We start from the raw sequence: 23,575 nt of genomic DNA, 5'->3' as shown, positions 1-23,575 counted from the left end.
ACAGAAAAGTTAGGAAATACCAGAATTAATATACCTTTTTGTGCACATATATATTATGGTACACTTTTTAACTGTGTAAACAGGTATTTCCTACACCTCTGTTACATCAACTGGTATATATAACTGCTTATGAAACAGACAGTTTTTCAGCATTACTCCGTATTGCTCTACAGATAGGTTTGGTTTGGTTGGTATGTTTGGTTCCTACCTGCAAAAAACCTTCTGTTTATTTACCCCAATTATTGTTTCACAATGACTACAGGAACTACCAAAGAAATGTTCCATCCTAACAAACACTTTAATCACTAGGTTAGAGTTGTGCAGGCTTTTGCACACTCTCTTTAAACCATTTCATCCTGAATTTTTATTTTCTTGCACTGCTTCAGCAAGAATGGAAGTAGTTGCTCCCACATCTATTATCTGGCAGTCTACCAGCTATGGCACTCTCTAGGAGCTTGGGATGTCCTGCCCCAGCTCTCCTCAATCAGGTGAAAGAACCAAACCAGCAATCTCATATCTTCAAGATGACAGCAGCAGAGAACTGAAGACTGGGGATTGCAAGCAGACAGAGGCATCTAACTGCAGCCTTGAGCTCGATATGCAAAACACAATATTAAGGCTTTGCTCACCTCCCCTTTATTTGCTATAAGCAGCTGTACGCAGAGCATGACAGCAGGTATTCAGCTTGACAGCAGTGTTAAGTCTCATTCTTAAATCCTGATTTTCTCACTGTACTGCTTAGGTGGGTGCTCTGTATTCCACTATGGGGGGGAGGAACCTAGAACTTGCATTCAAAACATTTACAAGATGCTGAGATCTAGGAAAAATCTTCAGAGAATTTTTAACTATTTCTTATCAATTTGTGTTCAATAGTGAAAAGAAGAGCTGAGCTTGGGTCACATCTGTACTAAATTTTACTCTGATAAAGGCAGAAGGAAATAGGGATCTTGAGGACATATACTGATAATTTTCTTCTGAGACAGAGAGCTCCAAGAACATATATCCAAAGAGTCCAAGAATAAGATATTCTTCCTTTGTAAGGGGTATGGATTCCTTGTATCTGCACACAAAGGCAAAGCATCTGAAATGCCTTCAGAGCTTCACTATTACAAGCTGTTCTTGCCAGAATCCCAGGCACTAAGCTTGTATGAAATCGTATATCAAAAAACTTGCAACCCAGTTGAGTCTTTAGAGTTGCAACCCTTACATTGTAAAGTCAGCACCTTCTGAAGTTCTCCTTTAAAAGGCCATGGACTAACCATACATAATAACTAAAAAAGAGCTTCCTAATCAATTCAACTTAATTTGAGTGGGTAGAACCCAATAGTCCTGCTCGCTGAAAACAGCAGAATGTATTTGCAGTTATTTTGAGGGGAAACTGCATCTTAGGTGCTGTGAAAAAAATGGTCCCTCCCACCTTAAGCCACAGGTTTCTATCACAGCTACACAAATAGTTGTGCTGCAACATAACTTGCATGAAGGAACTGATCAGGCTGAAAACTAACCCAGTTTACAATGAATCTTGTTTTCAGTGAGATCAGTTCACTGACAGCTCTGAACATGGCCACACAAGCCCCACAAGAGACAGAGGAATACCTAGGTAAGGGAAGATATGAAAGCCAGTTTCAGCAGCAGCATGTACTACCACTTCAAAGCAAAACCACAGTAGTCTTGGGGTACATGCCCTCTTAGTCACTAAGATGCACACAGCTTGCTCGCTGTAGCCCTTGGCTCTCCATCAGCTGGAGTAGCTGAGATTCAGCACCACCCCTCCTCCCCCTGAGTCTCTGTAGAGCTGGTCTTATCAGCATCTTTGGATCTTGTTTTCAGCTGAGGTAAAACCAGCCCAATACTCTACAAGTCTTACTGGTTTGTCTTACAAATTGCTCCATGTGTAGTGTGTGTAGTGTTTATTTTGTTTATTTCTTTAGCTTTTACTCATGAACTAGCTTTTAAGCATTAAAGCAGATTAATCTCAGAAGTGCCAAGCAATGCTTATTTAAAACCCAATCATCATCCCGTTCCTTAAGTGAAAGTCCTTCTCTTCCAGCTGAAGAGTGAGAGCAATTCCTGTAAGCACCTGTATGTAGCAGCTTAATCATTTACTTCAGATTTAACGTTCTTACCAGATCCAGTTCACTACTGAGCAGCTTACTGTGAGTAACAGCACACTGGCTCCCAGCTACAATTAATTTTCATTGACTTCTCCAGTAAATTCCTCAGCTTTCTTCCAGCTTTTGTACTGTGGCCTTACTGTGCTTTGATTCTTCAACAGAAAAGATGGTACTGAAGCTATAAGGGCTCATGGCAGAGGCAGAGTTAAACAAGAATCACTGGCAGCATAGAAGTGGTTAACTAAGAGCTGGGGCTCCCCAAGGCAAGACAAGAAAATAGTTTCCCTATTTGCTACAGTTCAATCTGTATTACTTTACCTGATCTGTTAAAATTTGGATATCCTGAAGGGAATACTAGGATGATTAGGAAGAAGCTACTTTTGAGTCTCAAAAGGCATGCATTAGGCTCTGCTAAGCTGAACAGAGCAGCACTTCTTAGCTGACTTAATGCAAGTGGACAGCGACTTGGATGCGGAAGCTGGTTACAGGCCAGAAGTGAAACCCAGTGGAACAGAAGTGCGGGGCTCAGCTGAGTGCCTCTGACAAAGCTTTTCCTGTCTTCCCAGTACAGAATCAGGTTCCATACACATGACTTCCAGTAGTTGTACAACCACATTGTCACACTCCCCATGGGAGAATCAAAGAGGGGAGATTATTTAAACAGCTCCTTGTCTAATGCTCTCCATACAGCAATTAGGCAAGGAGCTATAGAGTTTGGCTCCTGGTTCAGAGGTCACTGGAGAAGGAAGCAAAGCCACCAAATGTCAAGTGTCAAATACAAAGCAAAAGCCTGAAACTTGTTCTTGTAGCAGCAGTTTACACTCAGCTGGAATAAAGACAACATTTGCAGGAAAGTGGGTTGAAGATAGCATCAGGTTTGGAAACTTACATCAAATGTGTAAGTAAGTGGTATGCTGTAGAAGTACAAGACTCTAGAAAAAGTTTAAGGCTGTAAAAAAAAAAAACCAAACACAAATGAAAGAATTTATTAGAGAAAGAATTATGGATGTGACAGCGACTCTTGTGGTTCCCCAGAGCTGAACTGCTGAATCCACAAATGCATCAGATACTGAGGGCTTTGTAATTATAGGGCGACTAATGTAATGGGGTATGTGCATGTATGATCAAACCAGTTCCACTGGCAACACATCATACTTAAGAAATATGGTGTTTGCTTTTCATTGTTCCTTTACATAATGTACAGGATGGTCCACAAGCTTATGAAGGGCTGTTCAAGAAAAAAAAAAAAACCACAACAAAACCAACTTGATTTAGGAGGAAAAAGAACCACAGTTCCCAGATTTCAAAGGGAATCTGCTGTTCTAAGGATGGAAACTTGCCTTATATATAGCAGTTTAATAAGTGGGAGTGTCACACACAACGCCCCCTTCTCTAAGGTGACTCAGACATACCAAAAAAAAGCAGACCTGCCATAGGTAAAACACCGTTTTCCTTTGGTTTCTTTTTTTTTATTATTATTTTATTAAAAGATTACGCTTCGATCAATTTGCAGCCCCCTAAGAATTTTCCAGGAAGATTCAGAACCATGTTATAAATATTTGGTCTCATGTTATGCTTGTTTTACTGAAGGCTTTTTTTCCTTCCCCACTTCCTTTTCACAAAAGGTTATCAAGCTTCTCACTCTTCTTCTCAGAACTTGCTGTAATTCACTCCAGAAAAGGCCAGAGGTTGGAAACTAAATGTGGAAGAGTTTCTCCTGTGCAATTCTCCTTAACAATTGGCTAGGACAGTCTGGAGGAGTAGAAACAAAACCCACAATACATAATGACACTTGAGAGCTTGATCTTGAACAAGGCTCATATGCTCCAGCTGTGACTGTATTTGGACAAAAAGCTCCCTCTGACTCCAAACAAACATCCCCAAGATATCCTTTTTACCAGAGAAAGGTGACTATCTCAATTTCATTAAATGACACTGAAGGACTAGAACGTATTGAGTGGGTCATGGTCCCTGCATGCGTAATGATAGTATAAATAGAAAGCTGAATCACTGGGAGAAAATAATTCCTTGATTTTTACTTAGAAAGCCAGAAGATTTACTTCTAGGTTTTCTTTATCCACACTAGCCAGACAATACCATTCGCTCACTGAACTCACAAAATAGCTGTGACTAGTCCAGAAAAAGGCCAACTTAGAATTACAGAAGGGTCCTCCAAAGTTGTAGTTGCTACAATTGTATTGGGAATGTAAGCCTAATGCTTAAGTGCCTTCAAACTAAACCTGAAATTGTCCTGTAACTAGTGTTAGGATACATCTGGTTTGGCCACCTGCATTTGAAGATCCTGTAGGAACACAACAACCAGGTTCATGTTTTGGCTAACCAAATCTAACTCAGAAAGCTTGCTATCAAGAGGGTACTGTTCTTCACTAGGCATGTAAATTGGGAACATACTTGATGAACTAAAAGAAAGTGAATGCCAAGGAATGACCTCATCTGTCTGGAGCTACCTGGATGGCAGGCGTGGCACCAAGAATTACTCTGAATTTTGGACATCTGCCTTGTTTAACCTCAGCCAATAGTAAAATTCTGCATCAGTACATTATACTGCCAATGCAGTGACTGATTATTTTGCATTACTTTTGTTCATTTGAGGTTATGCTTGTTCATGCAATGTCAAAAATCACCTTTGAAAAGTGCCAGAAATTAATCTAGAGCAGTGAAGCCCTTCTAGAACCTTGCTAAGATAGGGTAAGTGGTTTGATAAGACAGGCTTATCAAACTTTGTTATCAGATCACATCTTTAAGACGATTCCATTGTATCTCAAGCAAACTGTTTACAAGACTAAGAGTGGAAGTGTTTCAGGCAGCCTCTCCCCCTTGCAGGGATCAAATCACATTCATTCCCTGTGACAACAGTAGTTACTTGGGAACTATTTAACCACAATTTATTTACAAGTAGGCTCCCACCCTCGAGAAAATGCTTGATTCAGGCAAGTACTGAGCTGTGTATCTACATTGCATTGTAACTAAGAGAAATGCTAGGCACCTGCTTTTCCTCAAAGGAAAAGAATTGTAAAACAGTAAGAAATTATGGCGATAGAAACATGAAGTACTGCACAGAAATATTGAGCTCAGGTGGTGAGACTGGAAGTCAAAGCTGCATGGAAACAGGAAAGGCCTGAGATGTCAACGTGCATCTCTTGGCCTTAGGACAGTCTGGGCAGCCCAAACTGCCTCTTGTACTGAATGAACCACACAGGTTTGTTTTTTGCGTTTGGGATGGTTTTTACTCTGCTTGATCTGACAATACATGTTTGGCCATTAACTAGCTGGTTACTTGGGTGGCAGCTACGTATGTTGGGAAAGCTGTATCTGAATTGTGTCACTTCCACAGTCCAGCTGAGCATCTAGACAGCAACAGCAATCATCTTAGTATACAGCTATATAAGTCATGATGCAAGAAACAGTGCAAATTCAGAGCACGTTAATGAGTACCAACTACTTCTGAGCAGGCAATGCAAAAAAAGTGGGAAAACAACTCACACTCACTCTGGTTTTAAATTCCCACAGAAGCATTACTACTATAGCCGTTACTGTACAATCCACACCTTAGCTTGTCCACACTAACTAGTGAGTGTAGGCAGGCCTTGGCAGTAAATAGGAATTCTTTGTATTTTACTAGAGTGTGTCTTCTCTGTTTTTTACTGCCACATAGCTGGAGAAATTTGTGCCATCATTTCCCATTCTTGAGAAAATAATGGTATGAAATTCTGTATGCCATCAAATGGACCTGTCAGCCTGACTCAATACCTGAAGTCGTTATAACAGCTATGCTCTTTGGTGCATGCCCACACTGCAGTCAGAAAAAAAAAAAGACACAAGCAAGAAACAAAAGCTATTATACATTAGCTTCAGTTATCTGAAGTTGGCATATGGCTCAGTGATTTGTGTGTTGGTCTGCCAGTAAAAAAAAAAAAAGTCATTTACCTTTTCACCTTTTACTCCACTGCAATCACATTTGGATACAGATGTACATCCATGGCAAGCCTTTAAAGACAAAAAAAAATAGATGTTTTTAATTGGTACAAGACTATATGAAGTCTTTGATACTATGACAAAAGTCAGTCTAAAATGTAAGCCTACAAAGTTTGTCATCTAGACATTATACGTGTGTTCAAAGCAGATACAGTTAACTGAAAATCCCATCACCTTTATTAATACCTATGCTTGTATGTAAGTATATTACAGTTACAGTTTCCCCGGAAATTTTAGACTTTTAAATTTATACTTAAACACCATTTACTCTAGGGCAAGGTACAATCCAACACCTATGGCCAAAGGGGTCAGAGCTTCAACAAATCAGGCTCTTTCAGCACATGCCTCCACGCTGAGAAAGTCCAATTACGGTTCCCACCAGCAGATGTCAGGTTTTGCACAAGAGTTTAACCAAGCCTGAAGCCTACAGGCATATTGGTGATAGTTACTGGAAAAAATACTTACTACACAATTAATTCTTCCTTCCACAGCTCAGTTATTGAGAAAAGTTTTTAAAAAACCCTAGATTTCATCTAGCTGCATTCACACTTCATCACAAAGCGTGACAAGTCAGCTACAATAGTCCCTGGCATAAGGGGAGTGACAACCAGATATTAAGGGGTCAGAGGAGGGAGGTATCAAAGCTTGATTCACAAAGAAGATCCAAGTTAGAATGTAAACTAAGCAAGTGTGGTATGGAAAGGTTACCTTTCTCCCCCACCCCAACATGGGATACTCATTAGAGCTCCGTGTTGGTTTCAGAGATGAGCAGATATTTTTTACCTAAGTGAGGTTTCTAGAATAAAATAATTTTTTTTTGCAAAATGTCTCTACATAAATAATACATGTGGTCATCTATTTTCAAACCTCTTTATAGTTAAAAACCATGACCCACATTAGAAGATACACTACCTGAAATACTTTAGGGCTTAACTTATCCTGAGAACAGGTGCAGCATTGTATTGAAAATACAGCATATACATACTTTAAAAGTTTGAAGAGCTAAGCATTTGGGGTCCTCCCCCCCAGTAATCTACAGAGAACATTACATACAAAGTTTCAATCAAGCAGGAGACCAGTTGGTGTGTCAGATCTAAAGTACACCCACACTTGAATTCTAGTCTTCATTATCACAGAAGCATTTAGAGACATGACCCATCACCTACCTGGCATCAGGAATGTCCTGGCTCTCAGCCTAAACACACTACCAAGCATCAGACTGCAAACACAGAAGCAGTTTAATTCACCTGGAGCTACACAAACCCAGGATCAACTAAAGCATCTTGCAGCAAAAGGCAGAGATTTGAGTTTTAAGTAGTACAGCAGTGGTGCTACACAACACGACTACGGCATCTCTCCAAATCTTCTGCTTGGCTTTTGTAATCAGTTCCTTGATTTGATGTATACGAAAACTCAAAATTCCGAGTTAACAGGGGTTTATTGAGCTATTTCCTAAAGCGAAGTTGAATCTTACTAGCCAGTTTAGGTTTTCAGAGATCAGACTGGACAAAGCCCTGAGTAACCTGGCCCAACCTCATGGCTGACCTTGTTTGGAGCAGGGTATTTGGCTAGATATGACCTTCTGATGTCCCCCTTCAATCCAAGTTAACCTGTGAATTTGGTATCAGATCCTTTTCACTTTTAAAAGTGGATTTTTAAAAAAGCAAGTTCCTTGTGAACCAGTTTTAGGATTAACCTCGTTAACAAAGCTTCATTTAAAAGGGATTAACCTTAGTTACATGCAATATTCCCTTGCCTCACAGTACAAGCCTAACACAAAGAAACAGCAAGTTACCTAGCTCTGTGCAGCAGGCTGGTTTGTTGTTACAAGGATAGCACAGTGAGAGCTACAGGGAAGTCTTTGCTGCCTCCAAGAGGCAGAGGGAGGAAAAAACAAAGTAAATCACTACTTAAAAACCACCAAAAGCTGTGCAGGGGTAAAACACAGAGGCTGAAATAGCACACACATGGAAAGCATGATCAAGATCCTACACAGCATAAGGAGAATTTATTTAGGTTACAGAAGAGAAGAGACTCATTTAGTCTTCCTCACAGCTTCCAGAGCATGTTTCCAATAGAAATTTCCCAAGTTTTCAGGTACAAGAGAATTGTTGGGGTGAATAGGGAGAAAAGGAAACCGGAGGGGAAAAAAAATGGGTTTGAGATTACATTGTCCTTTCACAAAACAAGTCAGATAAACACAGTTTTGTGAAGGCAAGTTTTTAGACAGCAAAACACAGTCTCTGCCCTTTGCTACTGTATCTCTATGTTAAAACTGCAGAAAACTACATTGTTAGTGCTAACACATCTTCAGTGGTGATCCTGTCAGTATCAAGACTACACAAAACAGATCCAATTAATAAAGAAAGAAAATTGAATCATGGAATAATTTGGCATAGAAGGAATCACCCAAAGCACGACAACTTCGGGCAGGTTGTACAGTTGCATGTTGAGTAACTACAGTGCTGGAGATCCCACAGTCTCTCCAGGCCCTTCATCTGGTATTTGACTGCCTTCATGGTGAAGCTTTTTGTCCCAAAAAAAGATGAGAGGAGCCTGGCTCCATCTTTGCTACACCCTCCTAAGTAGGAAGACAACAGCCGTAAGATTCACCCTCTCCCCTGAAGCCTTTTTCTCTCAAGTCCCAGCACTTCCCCATACACCCAGCCTCTCAACTCTGGGTGTCCCAAAATAAAGCAAAGAGAGAAGGGAGCTTTAAGTCAGCTTGTTTAGAATCAGGGACTGACTTTTGCTGGTTTTGAGACAGCTGACAAAGGAGCACCTTTCCCAAATATACTGGCAATAAATAATGGTGGATGTGATGCTGAATGCTAAAGTGTATCCTTCCCAACTCTGTAGCATTAAAAAAAAAAAAGCTTTAAAGATGAGTCTAAATCTTCCTGTATAAAGTTTTTGAAGAAAGTGCTTCTCTCCCTTATTCTATTTGTAGTTTAAAGAAAAAAGTGTTTTGATTTAATCAAATTTTTTTTTTTTTTTTTTTAGACCTGTGACTGTCTTCCAATGTCATTTATATATTCAGACTGTATTCCTCACACTTTGAACAGCCTCTTACCATATACAATTAGCCTGTCTTGAAGAGTCAGGTGCACTCAGTGAATGCTTTTTGACAGATGGTTTTGGATATCCAGTTCAGGTGCAATACTTGCAGGAAGGGAACACAGTCTTTCCCAGAGAGCAGTGAAGGGAAGCAAAAAGTCTGTAATCAGAAAACTCTTCAAATACCCGCTGTAATCAAGTGGCAGTAATTTTTGGCTTAAATCCTGGGAAGATCTATTCACCCACAAGCTTATCAAGAAGTATTCCCTCAGCAGAGTCACTTATCTTCCTGTACAAAAGCTGTATTTGGCAGATTGTGTTTCTTATTTGCATCAACTTCTATTCCCACCAAATTAAGTTTTTTAACTAAACAGTTTGAAAAGAAAAAACCCTGAGCATTTGTACTATATCAAGATCAATTCTTGCCACTTACTGGTCATATTGCAGTATAGCATAACAAAACCAACATAAAGTAAAACATGTTGGCACAGCAAAAAAAAAAAAAAGTGGCTTAATGACCTACTCTAAGTGAAAACTTTCTTCTTGTTTAGACTTTTCAATAATCTCAAGGCCTTTTTTACTTGGGAAAGCAGGCACAAAAATTGTGCTACAGGAGGATGCATACTGCATAACAAGCCAGTACAAGTTTGAAAGCCACCCAGCAGCCACAGGCTACAGATTTCTGATGTCACAGATTTAATTCTGTATCTCATATTAATGCAAAGAAAATCCAGGCTCCATACTATGCATAGCAACACTTGGGATTTCTGCTGCACATTAGCAATAAGTTACCTACACCTCAATCAAACAAAGCAGATACAATGACGACAACATTTCAAGCATAGAAAAATCTATATTAAGAGCAAGATTTAGATGGCTATGATCAGTAGTTTGCCCTTTGTAACAGCTTAACCATCACTAGTTCTGAAAATTAGGCGAAACATGGGGTTATCAGACATAGAAAATTAAATGACTCCAAACCTCAGTGGAACTCCGAGGTACACTTGGTACATTTGTTACAGGTTGTGGAACTAAACAAGTCACCTGCCTTGTACCAGGCAGCCGGAAGCCTTCAGCAGTAGTTCAGTTCCTAGCTCTGGCCAGCAGGACACATTGTCTGATGTGACAGGGAAGATGATAAAAAATATCGGATGTAATAATGAGTTGTGGCTTGATCATAAGGAGCTGGTCACAATGTCCATGCCTATTAAAATCTTTCAGTTTCCAACTACATGAAGATGGATAAGGATGGAGAAGGAAACTGCTCAGATTTGCTTCTTACCTACTGTAGTCCTGTTGCTTCTCCCTACTCCGCACCACGTACCTGTAAAGATGAAGTCACTATCATTGCCTTTGCTGTGACTTTTGCATAGTAAGACACAATCAAGGGCTCTAATTAATCTATTTGAGTTTAGCTAATCCTTTCATTGGATTTTCCTGACAGCTTCTACCCCATTCAATCCACGTGTGGAGAGCAAGTTCTTTTCACTAGTATATAAAAGGAGGGATGGTATTGGTTTACTGGTCAAAGGATAGTTCTTCCAGAACAAGCTCAGTCTTTTGTGTCTTACATGGACTGAGGAAAACTGCTTTATGCCACCAACAGAATGGTGGTTTTTCTGTTTGTTTTTCAGTTTGAAGACAAAGAGTACACATTTGAAATCAAAGTTACTTCTTACTCTTGGCCACAGGTTTATTACAGTCAGCTCAGTGACATGAATAAGCCTAAGCTATCCTCAAAATTTGTTCTGGCTAGAAGCCTGCCTTTTGTACTGGGCACATTCCCCTCCTTTCTCACCAGGCCTAGAGATGTCAGTTACAAGGCAATTTCAGCATATTCCACTCCCTCCCCACCTCCCAGCTGCCATTCACAACAGTATTGGACAAAATATTTCTAAAAAATAACCAGGTAGATGAATGCTATTCCTGGAAAGAACAGGAACTTGGGACTGCCTAAAACTGTGAAGGGAAAAAGAGAATCTCTTTTATTGATTACTAAGAGCAAGTTAATAACAGTTATAGAGGACTGCTTAATGGCTTCAGGTAGGTTAGCCCGACTTTATACCTTAGCCTGCAGGAATCAAAAGTAACACAGCACAATTTAAGCAATACATTCGCTGCCTAACTAAAAGATTTAGCTTGGAAATTTAGTTGTGCTTCAGAAGTGATTTACCATTACACACAGGCAGCTGCAGGGAAACTAAACAGTTAATTGTGTGCATGTAGGGAGGGGTGTAAGGAATATCTGAAACCTCAAACTAAAGTATGCCTTGGACTTAAATAATGTGTTAAGTACTTGAACATAGAGGAGTTTAACAATACTTTAATATTCTTTCCATGGGAAAGACTACAGGGATGGGAAGGGAAGCCAGTTATTTACAGAGCTTGACATTTACAAATTAGAAATTAATAATCAAAAGAAAGAGGTGCAACTTCTTACAGAAGCACAGTAGGTGAATCAATAAGGTTTCTGACATGATCCAAGCTGCTCACAAATGAATTCTCAATCCAGATATCAAACAGTTGGATAAGAGAAAGAAACAAGAAACAGTCTGAACATTTACAGACTGAGCAATTTCATTATTCCATTATCCTCCTTATGTATTATTTTATCACGAATGCAGAATTTCCTGTTTGATAACCCCTCTTGTTTCCAGAGGAGCACAGCAACATTACTAAATGTACCTAGCAATGCAGTTTGTACTGACAGACTACATGCTTTTCTTGACAGCTCAGTTCTGGTGGCAGCAAGAGGTCACGAAAGAATAAAAAACTCATTGTGTACAGCCACTGATTTTAAATGCTGGTGTGGCCTGTAACGTATTAAGACTCCCCTAGAGATTTAAATGACCACCATGCTTCAGTATGCAACATCTGTTGGGACTGACATGCACACACCAGCTTCATAAACAGATCTTGTCCTGAAGGGAACTGGACAGTTATTTGACACCACAGCATTGTAAGATACCTCATCAGGTGAGAAGAGTTCCCTTCAGCAGGGAAAAGATGCACAGAAAGCACTGAAATAAATTCTGCCTAGGAGAAGTTGGCCAGAATTTTAAAGCAAATGTAAAACTCTGCAACACACTCTGATCACAGGAGCATAACTGAACTGCGGAACAATACTCAGTTTGTGAGGGAGGAGCAGAGGGCAAGCAGCAAAAGCTAGAAAAAATGTTAATATGCACTCAAGCCACACTATGCAGCAATTACTGTTTGTGTCCTGTATTTGTATGTTCCTTTACTTTTTTCTAATGACTTCACTAGGATTTATTTGAATATATATAATCAAGCCTTTTGACAGTTTGGTTACCAAGACTCCCATTCACTAGAATGGTCAAAGGAAGAACCAGTCATAAGACCCGTTGAAAAGCAACTTATCTTTGAGGGCTTCCATACAGCACACGGTCGGTCTCCCCTAACAGTTCTTGAACCCGAAACTTGCCATTCAATCCTGTATGCTTTTTCACAGGTATGAGTAGCAGAAGTGCTTCTGCAAGGCTGATGTGCTTACAAGTCATTCTGCTACCTGTAGCAGGCTTAACTGTACAGCTACTCAGGCAATGAATTACTGTTATTCAAAGGTATAGTCTCAACTTCAGGATGGACACGTAGCAGACTAAATACTCCGGCTTTACTTTTTCCTTTCATTCCAAGTGTTATAAAAAGCTAATACAAAAAGCACTTGCTCTTAATACTAAGTTATAGATTCATTATCAAGCACCTCTGGTTTCTCCCTTCAGTATTTACCAGCATCACATGACCAGCTATTCTTGTTAGCAAGCTAACAGGTAACAAAATTAACACAGCACTACTCTTTGGAGAGCAAAGAAAAAGATGAATGAAACACAGTCTTTTATTCTGATAGAGTCATATCAAATCACAAAGCCTAGTGTCAAAAGAACTACAGGTACATCAAACCCCTCAAGTTTTTGCACAGCACGCATCACCCCCACCAGGTTTTTACTGCCAAAGAGGAATGGGAGAGGGGTTAGAAACTATGGAAGTGTTAATTAGGCTAAAATCCATGTTTTTGAAGTCTTCTAGTCCACAAAACAATGAAACACAACTTCACAATTCACCAAGTTGTCTCTAGACCACATATTTGTTAAAATAAACTTATTTCCTGGAACTCCTACAATATCTAGATTAGCTCAAATACATACAACTTTACTGCTGAGCAACAGTTTAACAGTGTTTTGTAGTTCACAAAACTGTGGAAGCTGCAGATTCTCAAGCTGAATCGTGACAACTCATCATTTGCTCTTGTTCATGGTTTAAGGTTGGTAGAAGAGAATTTTCACAGTAGATACTGCAACTTCTTGTTGGACAGCCATGGAAGACCTGTTCCTAGAATAAAGCTTATACACAGTGGACAAATCCTGTACCTCACACAGTTATTCTAGCTGCTGCTGGAGTTGCCTAAATGCTACTAACATCACCCACTGCATTCAAATATGACAGCTTATGAGTCAGGAACATAAGAATGTTTTAACATTAGAGAAAAAGGGAGCATAAATATTGGATAATTCCATCAACATAAAGACTGACTCTCCTGTTAGAAATTCACTCTGATTAAAATCAGCAAATTTAACATACAGAAAAGCATCAGTTACAAATGCCTTTGCCCTAGGAGGAAAACCACAGTACTCTTTCTGCTGTACCCATGCAAAAGTCTCAAATTCAATTATTCATACCTCTATTTATAACAGAAAAGAAATTCAGCCTTTAAGTTCCAAGTAGACAAAGATTAAGCTTTATTTTGGTGGTGGTCCTGAAGAACATACTCACACTTACTAGGTTGCCAAGATCTGTGTAACAAAACACCTGCACAGCTATCTAGCTAAGGATTTACTACTCATCCAGGTCAAAGATTTCACCATTTATCTTCAGCAAGCTGAGTTTCCTTTCACTTGCCTGGACATGAATATAACCAAGAAACAAAAGGTTTTGTGGGGGTTTGACAAGCAGAGTTAGGGGCTGCTATTGTGAGTCCTAATTATGATTTCACATATGGGCTCTTTAGGCTTAACAAGAGTACAAGTCTGCAGATAACAGTTTATTACTCAAATATCTGTGTGAAGTCAACTATGACGGCAAAGCCATCACAGCTCGGTAATCCAAATGGCCATTCTTTTCTAACTGAAGTATTGTATTTATAAGCAGTAACATTTCTAAAGCAGAATCTGAATTAAAATATTATTACATACCCTTTTAAGTAATCATTTCCCTCAATTTACCTAGCTAGAGATACTAAGAGAATAAGTTTCATGGTCTAAAATCTCAGAGTCAAAACATGTTTGCAGAAGTTCTTGACCAGCTTTTTTTTTTTTAAGTAAGGGAACCTCTGTCATGTAATTTAACCTGTTACACCTCGAGGCACTATCTTTCTTTGAACTCTGCACAATACAAGATCTGTTCAGACTTGTAGAGGAAGCTCTTAGCTGTAGTAGCCACAGTTCTGGCCACTGTGAATGAGAACACACAGAGGCAGGTTAAAAACAGATTCTGAGACACCTGATGGATAAACAACCCTTCTTTTTCCTCTTAAGGGGCAGCACTAGGTTGTTCACTATTTAGACACCTCAATAGCTTATATTATAGTAATAACATGAAACATAACTGTAAGAGATCCACTAAATCTAGTCACCACACCCCAAATGAAGGTTGTGATTATACAGAAAAATTTATGGATCAATACATTCTCTCTTAGAATACAGTTACTATGATTTGGTTGGAACTAAAGGGCTTCTTTTTTTAAAAAAGCAAAAACATAAGCAAGAGAACCTTGGCTTAACTCCCTTCAGAATATACAAAACTTTAAGCAAGTATGTCTATGTTAAAGATATTGTGTCACAAGAAACAGAGGTGAGCTCTCTTCTAAAGATTGATTTTTTTTCTGCCTGTACTTTGTACTAAATGATATGGAATTTTACTGTGTTAAACTGAACTAATTATAGCTTTTTAACACACAGTTCTCTAAATAAAAGCAATATTTGCAGCAATAGATCTTTCCTTAGACCACTTGACATAGCCTAATCACATACAACTTTTGGACTCAGGAGCCTCTTTACCAAATTAATGCCCAAAAGGTTAACTTTCAATCATCCCCAAACTATTTGCCCATAAAGATTTCTCCCTGTACACCTGTGAGCAACACAGGGAACAATTTCTCTCTCTTTTCCTGGAAGCTCCTAAGAAAGGTTCAGAGACAAGATCTATAGAAGCACTCACCTACAGATTTTGGCAGGTTGCATGACCTGCCATGCAGCAGCTGCTACTGCTGCACAAGAGACTCAGTTGGCAAACAAGGGGAGCAGAAGGGCAGGCTATTCAAATGCCTGAACTGCTGATCAGAGTTTCTAGAAACAGAAAAAAAAAGTCGGAAGGACTCATCCCTAGCAAGCCCCACAGAGGCTGCAAGTCAGCAGGAAGAAGCTTACACAGAAACAGTTTTTAACCTCCCAGAAGTTAAGGGTTCCCACCTCCCTTTTTTAACAGCTAAGGTAAAAGCAACAAGCAAATACACACAGAAGTTATCCCCCCCAACAGGATGTATTGCAGCCTGACAGAATCTTTCTGTATCTGATACCTGAAGTGAAGAGGAGAGAAAGTGCAAGAGCCCAGCCAGGCATTCAGTCAGCTTCCCCGCTATCCCAGATGTTGCTCCCTTTCTCCATACTTGGCTTTAAAAGGGGGAAGACTGAGAACTCTTCAGGACATGAAGAAACTTTAAGCAGGCAGTACAATGAACAGAGTTAGCCCTTGCAACCCACAGTAGCTCATTCTCATTTTCTACAAAGCCTTCCATCTTTGAAAACGATTGTTGCCACTCTGCTTTAACAAGTGCTGCCAGCCTTGCACTCAACTGTAGGCCAGGAAAAGGACATGGACAGTTCTCACTACTTCTGAAACTCTTAGTGAGTCTTACAAGACAAAGGATGGGCTTCAGGCTAGTACGTTCTACTGGGTGGGACACACAGAAAGCAAAATAATCATATCAATCTCCACTGCCCTTCTCACAAGCACTTCAAAGCTAAAACTGAAGAGACTTGAGAAGCCCAGTACTTTTACTCCTGTCCTAATGAACACAAATTTCCAAACAGCTCCACATCATGCTGTATGAATTTGCAAAAATTTCCTTAATAGCAACTCGGGTTAAGTACTACCTTTATGCTGCCATCCAGAGGCAGCATCTTAAAAAGGATCTATGTTTAGATTTGGCAAGTACACCTGGTAAACACTGCAAGCAAAGAGCACTAAAAACAGAATGTAAACTACCAGGTGGTCTTCTAGCCCACTTTGCCTCCAAGGTCATGAACTGACAGATGCCAAATACCACATTTCCCTCTTCAGCAGGCAATGCAGCACCTGCATGAACCTCTAAATAGACAGTATTAACAGAAAAACACCCTAAACAAAGTAACTCTGGGTAGCTTTGGAATGGGAGGCTTTGAGGATGGACAAGTTTTATGCCACCTCTGTAGGCTTCACTACTGCTCATTTCAGTTCTAAATGCCAAACTCCGAATGCAAGCCATCTTCTAGCTTTTATACAGACCATAACTGAACTCCTTAAACAAGTACACAGCAAATTAGAGGAATGGTTTGTTTTAAGCATGCCTCCATCTTTGCCTGTCCTGTTACACATTTCTGCAACTACCACTAGCACTGAGACACAAGCATTAAGTACCTGACATTCAGTCAGTGGCAGTATACAGTAAGCCACTTTGCTTTCAGGAAGTCTCAGTTTTATTTGAATTTTACACACAAGTCTCTAATCACCAGCCTCTTGAGGCTTCCTGATTTTTTCCAGCTGCAAATAAGAAATGCCATATGGTACTCATTACAGGTTAAGATTTACTAGTCATTTAGGACCTTTCCCAAATGACAGGTGTTAGATGTTGCCACTTTCTATAACCATGTCCAAATGTAACACAAACCTAGACCTCACCATCAGCTAGGCTTGTAAGCCTCAGATACGCTTGCAAGCCAAGTATTATACAGTCACAACACCACTCATTCTGGCAGTCTGTTTTTAATCCTTTCCTGGTTAAGGAAATGGAATAAAGATACAGGCTCCAGACTAATTCCCCAGAAAATGTCTCGTTCCTCACCTTCATCCATATAACATGCAACAGAGGAAGCATCAATTCCTGAGTCCTGTTAATGGATGTCAGTCATTTGTCACTGACAACTACACCTTCAGGTGTCAAGTGCATGAAGCAGACCACACAAGAACAGAAATCCACTTCTTCCTCCAAGAAAGGGGAGACAAAATAGAACAGTATTTCAGATTAATCCAACCCCACTGTGGTCTATTTTGAAACTACTGAAAGCACTACATTAATACTAAAGATTAAGTAAGTATACATGCTAAAAAGAATAGAGGCTGTGCACAGTGATATCGCATGGAGATGTTATCTGAAGTACACACCCTCTTAACTGTCAGAACAAGACCTAACTCACTTAAGGCTTGGTGGGTGTCTGGGGGATTTTTTGTGGTGGAGGTGATTATCAACTCCATTCTCCTTCAGTTCTTGGACCAAGTATCATAGCTCCAAGGTTCTTCTAGTTAAAGCTGGTTTATCATTTGTTTATGCCTGTAGCATCAGCATACTCTGTGTGTGCATTTTATTACCTGAAGATAGCACTAGGGGCAGTACTTTACCTGTATTGCTCAATATTAATAAAAAGCGCTACTCTTCAGCCTCTGGTAATCAAAGTTGAGAAAGTAAGTGGCACTGAAGAGGGCCAAGTTAAACAAAGCAATGAAGACAAAGTAATTGTCCTATTTCCCCACAGACTATTTCACAGGGGCAAAGACAAAGGGGGTGCAAGTGTATTTTATTGCCTTTAAAATGCTAGAAGGGACAGCTGCAGGCTAGTGCTAACAGGTCATTCTATCTAGCACACACAGACCTTGGAATTAGATACTCAAGCTTGATTAGAAGAAATAGATTTCATTCCCTTAAACTTGAGAAATTACATCTAGGGGCTATACACTACATTATCCCAAGAATCATTACATTTGGTTTGCACTGATCATCACTAAATAGAAAGCATGCCCTGGGAATTAAGTCACACTTGTCAGAGACTTGCTACATTAAACAATTTTGAACCCATGCCAAAGAAACAGCTAAAAGGACCACAGATAAGATCTTTACAAAAAGCATTGAAAAACCAACAAGATTTTTGAAGTATTAACCTTGTATCAGTAGTAGGAAAGGCAAAATAAATCTAATCAGTGCTAGAGGAAGATGGTACAGAGGGAAAGGAAATAAACTTTATATTTTTGTTTCAAACAGAAGCTGATGTCTAAGCCTTTAGAACAATTTCTTCTGTATTTTGTCTCTACTGCTTCCAGCAGACCATAAAAAGATATATTTTTAAGAAACAGTCACAATGGAGTATTCCTCCTGAGAGGTTCAGCAATAAAAACATTTCAGTAAATATGAGTACATAAAAAAATGTACCACATAGTGCTTTAGTAGAGACACAAATTAGAATGTGTAACCCACACATTCCTTTTTAAAAATAGAGGGATACCATCCACTTAAAACTTGCAAGCAAAGTGTCACTTTCAATGGATACTGTGTAAATAGTTGAGTACTATTTGTTTAGGGAAGGGAGTTAAGTCTTCAGCAGTAGCATTAAGCTTCTCCTTGCTTTGAAACATGTAAGTTTAGGTATTGCTTTCTCCAGCAATTGATTTTATTCACAGTCACTCTCTGGAGGTTACTCAGTAGCAAGTTAACAATAGCTATTCTAAAGTATCTCATTAAGGTGATTCTCTGACCAGGTCTGAGGATGTCAGTAAGCCGTCCCCGTTGCAACATTGCATTAAAATACTGTAATTTTAAAAAAGTGGGAGTAGGCAAGGAGAGAACACACATGGTTCCAACACCCTAGCACAATAATTAAAGTGAGGCGATCCATTCATAGGAACTAGCCCTCAAGTATTATTAAAACTCAAGATGCAGTTCAGTCTGGAGTTTGGCAGGAGTAAGAAACAGCCCCTGGCATTTGTACACATTCCAAAACAAAACATCACTTTCTCTAAGGGAAAAAGTATTCCCTGAGGCACCCTGTTTTAGGGAGTATACCAACTCCCACCAGTGCTATTTGGAGCTGAATGTACGCCAAGAAAATAACCTGCTGCAAGTCTGTGATATATGCTCTGCATCCTGCAGTAACCAGCAGGTTAATCACAAGCACTCAGTACAGAGCATTTCCACAAAGTTTTAACTGTATTCTTACAGCAAGCAAGGTTTGAAACAGAAGATACCCTTGCAATGTCCTTTCAGTCTGCAACTGTCAGAAGAACAAATAGACAACTTCAAAGACAGCTGTGCTTTGAGCAAGAGGTCACCTAATCTAGCCTCCAGAGCAGGAGGATTACACTTCCAGTCTAAGTTTTTCTATGATTCTACAATAAATGACAAGCTTGCAATTTTAGCACTTTTAAATTTTGTTCTCTACATTTACATAAAAGTATTCGAGAGTTAAGTCCAACAACGGTTTTGCAGTGGGTTAACTTTGGCTGGGCACCAGGTGCCCAACTAGCCACTCTATCACTCCCCTCCTCAGCTGGACAGGGAAGAGAAAATATAATGAAAGGCTCATGGGTCAAGATAAGGACAGGGAGATCACTCAGCAATTACCATCACAGGCAAAACAGACTCAACTCAGGGAAACTAATTTAATGTATTGCCAATGAAATGTCAGAGTAGGATAATGAGAAATAAAAACAAATCTTAAAAACACCTTCCCCCCACCTCTCCCTTCTTCCCAGGCTTGATTTCACTCCTGATTTCTCTACTGCCTCACCCTGAGCAGCAGAGGGAATGGGGGTTGGGGTCAGTTCATCACACATTGTCTCCATTGCTCCTTCCTCCTCACTTTCTTCCCCTGCTACAGTATGAGGTCCCTCCCACAGGAGACAGCCCTCCACGAACTGCTCCAGTGTGGGTCCCCCACAGGGTCACAAGTCCTGCCAGCAAACCTGCTCCAGCATGGGCTCCTCTCTCCACAGGGTCACTGCCTCCTTTGGGCATATCCACCTGCTGTGGCATGGGGTCCTCCACGGGCTGCAGGTGGGTATCTGCTCCACCGTGGACCTCCATGGGCTGCAGGGGCACAGCCTGCCTCACCATGGTCTTCACCACAGGCTGCAGGGGAACCTCTGCTCCGGCGCCTGAAGCATGTCCTGCCCCTTCTTCTTCACTGACCTTGGGGTCTGCAGATTGTTCCTCTCACATATTCTCACTCCTCTCTCTCGGCTGCTGTAACACAGTGAATTATTTTCCCTCTTCTTAAATATGTTATCCCAGAGGCACTACCACTGTTCCTGATGGGCTCAGCCTTGGCCAGCAGCAGGTCTGTCTTGGAGCCAGTTGGCATTGGCCGTACTGGACATGTGGGAAGCTTCTGGCATCTTCTCACAGAAGCCACCCCTGTAGCCCCTCCACTACCAAAACCTTGCCACACAAACCCAATACAGTTTTCTATGCTTACTCTCTCCAGTTAAGCATAGGAGAAGACAGTAAAGTTACTAAAAGTCTCCAGCTCTGCAAAGCTGAATAGAATACAGAATCACTACTGAAAGAACTACCAAGGTACAACTGCAGCTCACGTTTCAGATATCGAGTATATCAAACATTTGATCAGCATCTGTTATCAGTGTGAAACGTGAAATAAAATGCTTGGTCTGAAGCAGGGAACTAAAAAGCTAGAGAAATTTGTCCAAAGATTACAGCATTTTGAATATATCCACTGGTTTAGACAGGACTTTTCTTCTCCCAGGAGACAGCATGACAGTGTTTTGAGGCAAGTAACTCAAGCTTCTTCTATTTATGATGATCAATGAAAACTGCTGTTCAAGTGCAGCAAAATCTTGCATGACTGAAGAATATTTTTTCCAGACTTCATTACCAGTTTGTAATGATAATGCAGTTAGCATTCAGAAATTAATGTTTACACTTTTAACATCCACCTTCTGTATTTGTCCTCTGAACCCTTCTAGTAACTGGTGATAATACAGTATTTATTTAATTTCGGGATTAGTGCTTGGTAACTTAAGAGTTTGTCTCTGGTATACTCCTGAACACCAAAAAGCTTAAGGGCTCCCTTGCTATTTTAAATAATCTCCTACTAAAATTATCAACATAGAATGCTCAAAGCCTCATCCAATCTGGCCTTAAACACTGCCATAACTTAAACATATACTTCTTTCTGCCATCAAGACAAAAAAAGCCACTGAAAAGCTTACAATGAAGTTTAGGACAACACACTCACAGTGATCCGTCATCTCATTGATGTTAAACATATTTGCTTAGTCTGGCTGTTTAAAAAGAAGACCGGCTGTGTTGTTCCTCCACAATTACTTCTGTAGAATATTAGCAATTTAAGGTTCTTTAGAGACCTGCTTGATTATTCCCACTTAGGTACAGTATGCTGATGTTCTAAAAATACACATTTTCTGAGCATGACTAGACCTGTCAACAAGCATTTTCTCATTCAAGCCTAAAGTTAAGGAATTTTCTAGGTTCACTTAGGATACAAAAATTCATACTTTAGACAGATGTTTTAACACTTTGTTACTACTATTGCTTTAAGAGTTTGAAAGTTTTTAGAACAGAAAAGATACTTTCAAGATTTTTGTGCGTGTGCACACATGTGGAGGAGTGTCACCAATTCTATTGTCAAGAAGTTTCCATAAGCATTCTGGATCAGAAACTAAATGACACTACATATACACTTTCCCTTCAATCAAAAAAATAAAAAACCCCACCCACACAAATATCAACTTTTGTATCGATGTTTTCACTGTTTGCCTGGGCAGACACTGGGCACAGGCTTCTAGAGATTTTCATGGCACTACTTTCCCCATTAAAAGAGGACAAATAAATATTGGAAGTTAAGCTGACTACCAAACCAAAAAAAATAATTAGAGCCTTGCAACTTTTCTCATCTTCTCTAGATTTTTTCATTGTTATTTTAAATATTTAAAGACTTAAGAATTTAAAAAAGTAATGGTTTTGCAGAAACCTCAAGGTTTTGTCCTCATGTCTGACTACACAGTGACTAGATGATATGAGAAGTCAAATATAAATTTGCATTTTTCAGTCCAGTGAAGAAGTCTCCTTTTTCTTCTGAATACCTTTGCCCTTTAAGGTTCAATATACAAAAGAAGTGTTCTTAAACTAATTCAGAATAAGTATTGTCTCTGATCAAGTCAATTCATATTGTCTGAATGACAGCTAGAAATTACTTTGCCTTTCAGAAACAATGGCTTCTGCTGTCATTCTGTGTAACAGGTTGGTTCAAAAGTAAATTGACTCAAGAAAAGTCACTGCCTCATAGAAAGGATTATTTTCAAAAGGTTTTGAACTGAGTTCATAAGCTCCTTCACCCAAACACTGTTTTGCAGTGGCATTTCTTGTCAGGAAATCAAATTTTCTGGGAGCTAAAGGCTTGCCTAGCCTTGCCTGCAGGCCACGTTAGTTTTCATTGCTTTAAGTAAAGCCATTTAATTGTGGTTTTTAATAATTGCTACTTTAATTCAAGGTGTAGAAAGAGTGCAGTTCATTGCCCAGGGTGGTCATTTTCTTCCTCTCTATTGGACACCTGCAGGATTTAAGTGCATAAAAAGAAAGGTTTGCTTCTGAAGAATCAATGCTGTATTTAGTAGACAGACTGATGTAGATAGTCTCCTATACACAAGTTGTCAATATATTTCTTCCTTAACGAAGGAACATTAGCCTTTATTGCTAACAAGGTGAAGCTAAAAAAATAATTACATGCAAGTATTGAATTAATGGTTGCTTAAGCTTGATAGCTTTATGTAATTAATAACTAATGCTATATTTTCACCCAGAACGCAGGAGTTACAGAGGCTGGGAACCAGAATGGACAGTACTAGAATTAACTATTCTGAATATACTGTAAACTTTTGACATTTTTCAGAGTACTGGAGAAATACCAAGAAGTCCAGTATATATCATCAAAATAATCACTCTTAATTTCCCTAGTTTGATTTAAAAAGTAGGGAAAGGACAAGAGTATGACTACCAGGAAAACAGCAAAGAAAACAGTGTTTAAGATAGAGGTGAAGCATATGGACTCAGAACTTTTTTCAACACCGGGAGATGAGAAATACTGCCAGAAATTTGTTAATATAAAGTTAATTTGTTTAGCAACAGGTAGATATTGAAATAGTAGGACCTGTAACTCCACAGCTGAATGAACAAAATGCATCTGGCATTGGTCTTTTAAGTAGTCCTGGATTCCAAGTCACCATTTTTGCATCACACTGTTTATACTAGTATACAAGTTGAGAAGCACAAGCGACATCTTTCTAGATCAAGACAGAAAAGTAGAAAACTCCTACTGTAAGAACAGCATGAA

The 23,575-nt window shown here is 39.6% G+C and overlaps 1 protein-coding gene across 1 annotated transcript in view; it reads right to left on the bottom strand.

Annotated features, from left to right (window-relative positions):
- COL4A5 (collagen type IV alpha 5 chain) overlaps positions 1–23,575 on the bottom strand; it is a 78,666-nt gene that overhangs the window by 47,562 nt on the left and 7,529 nt on the right. The window contains exon 2 of the mRNA XM_068411753.1: positions 6,063–6,122. Coding sequence (XP_068267854.1) covers positions 6,063–6,122 — 60 coding nt within the window. The remainder of the gene's footprint in view (positions 1–6,062; positions 6,123–23,575) is intronic.

The sequence above is a fragment of the Nyctibius grandis genome, chromosome 13 (assembly GCF_013368605.1).
Source record: "Nyctibius grandis isolate bNycGra1 chromosome 13, bNycGra1.pri, whole genome shotgun sequence".
In the NCBI taxonomy this organism is placed as follows: domain Eukaryota; kingdom Metazoa; phylum Chordata; class Aves; order Nyctibiiformes; family Nyctibiidae; genus Nyctibius; species Nyctibius grandis.
This window is presented reverse-complemented; position numbering and strand designations above follow the sequence as displayed.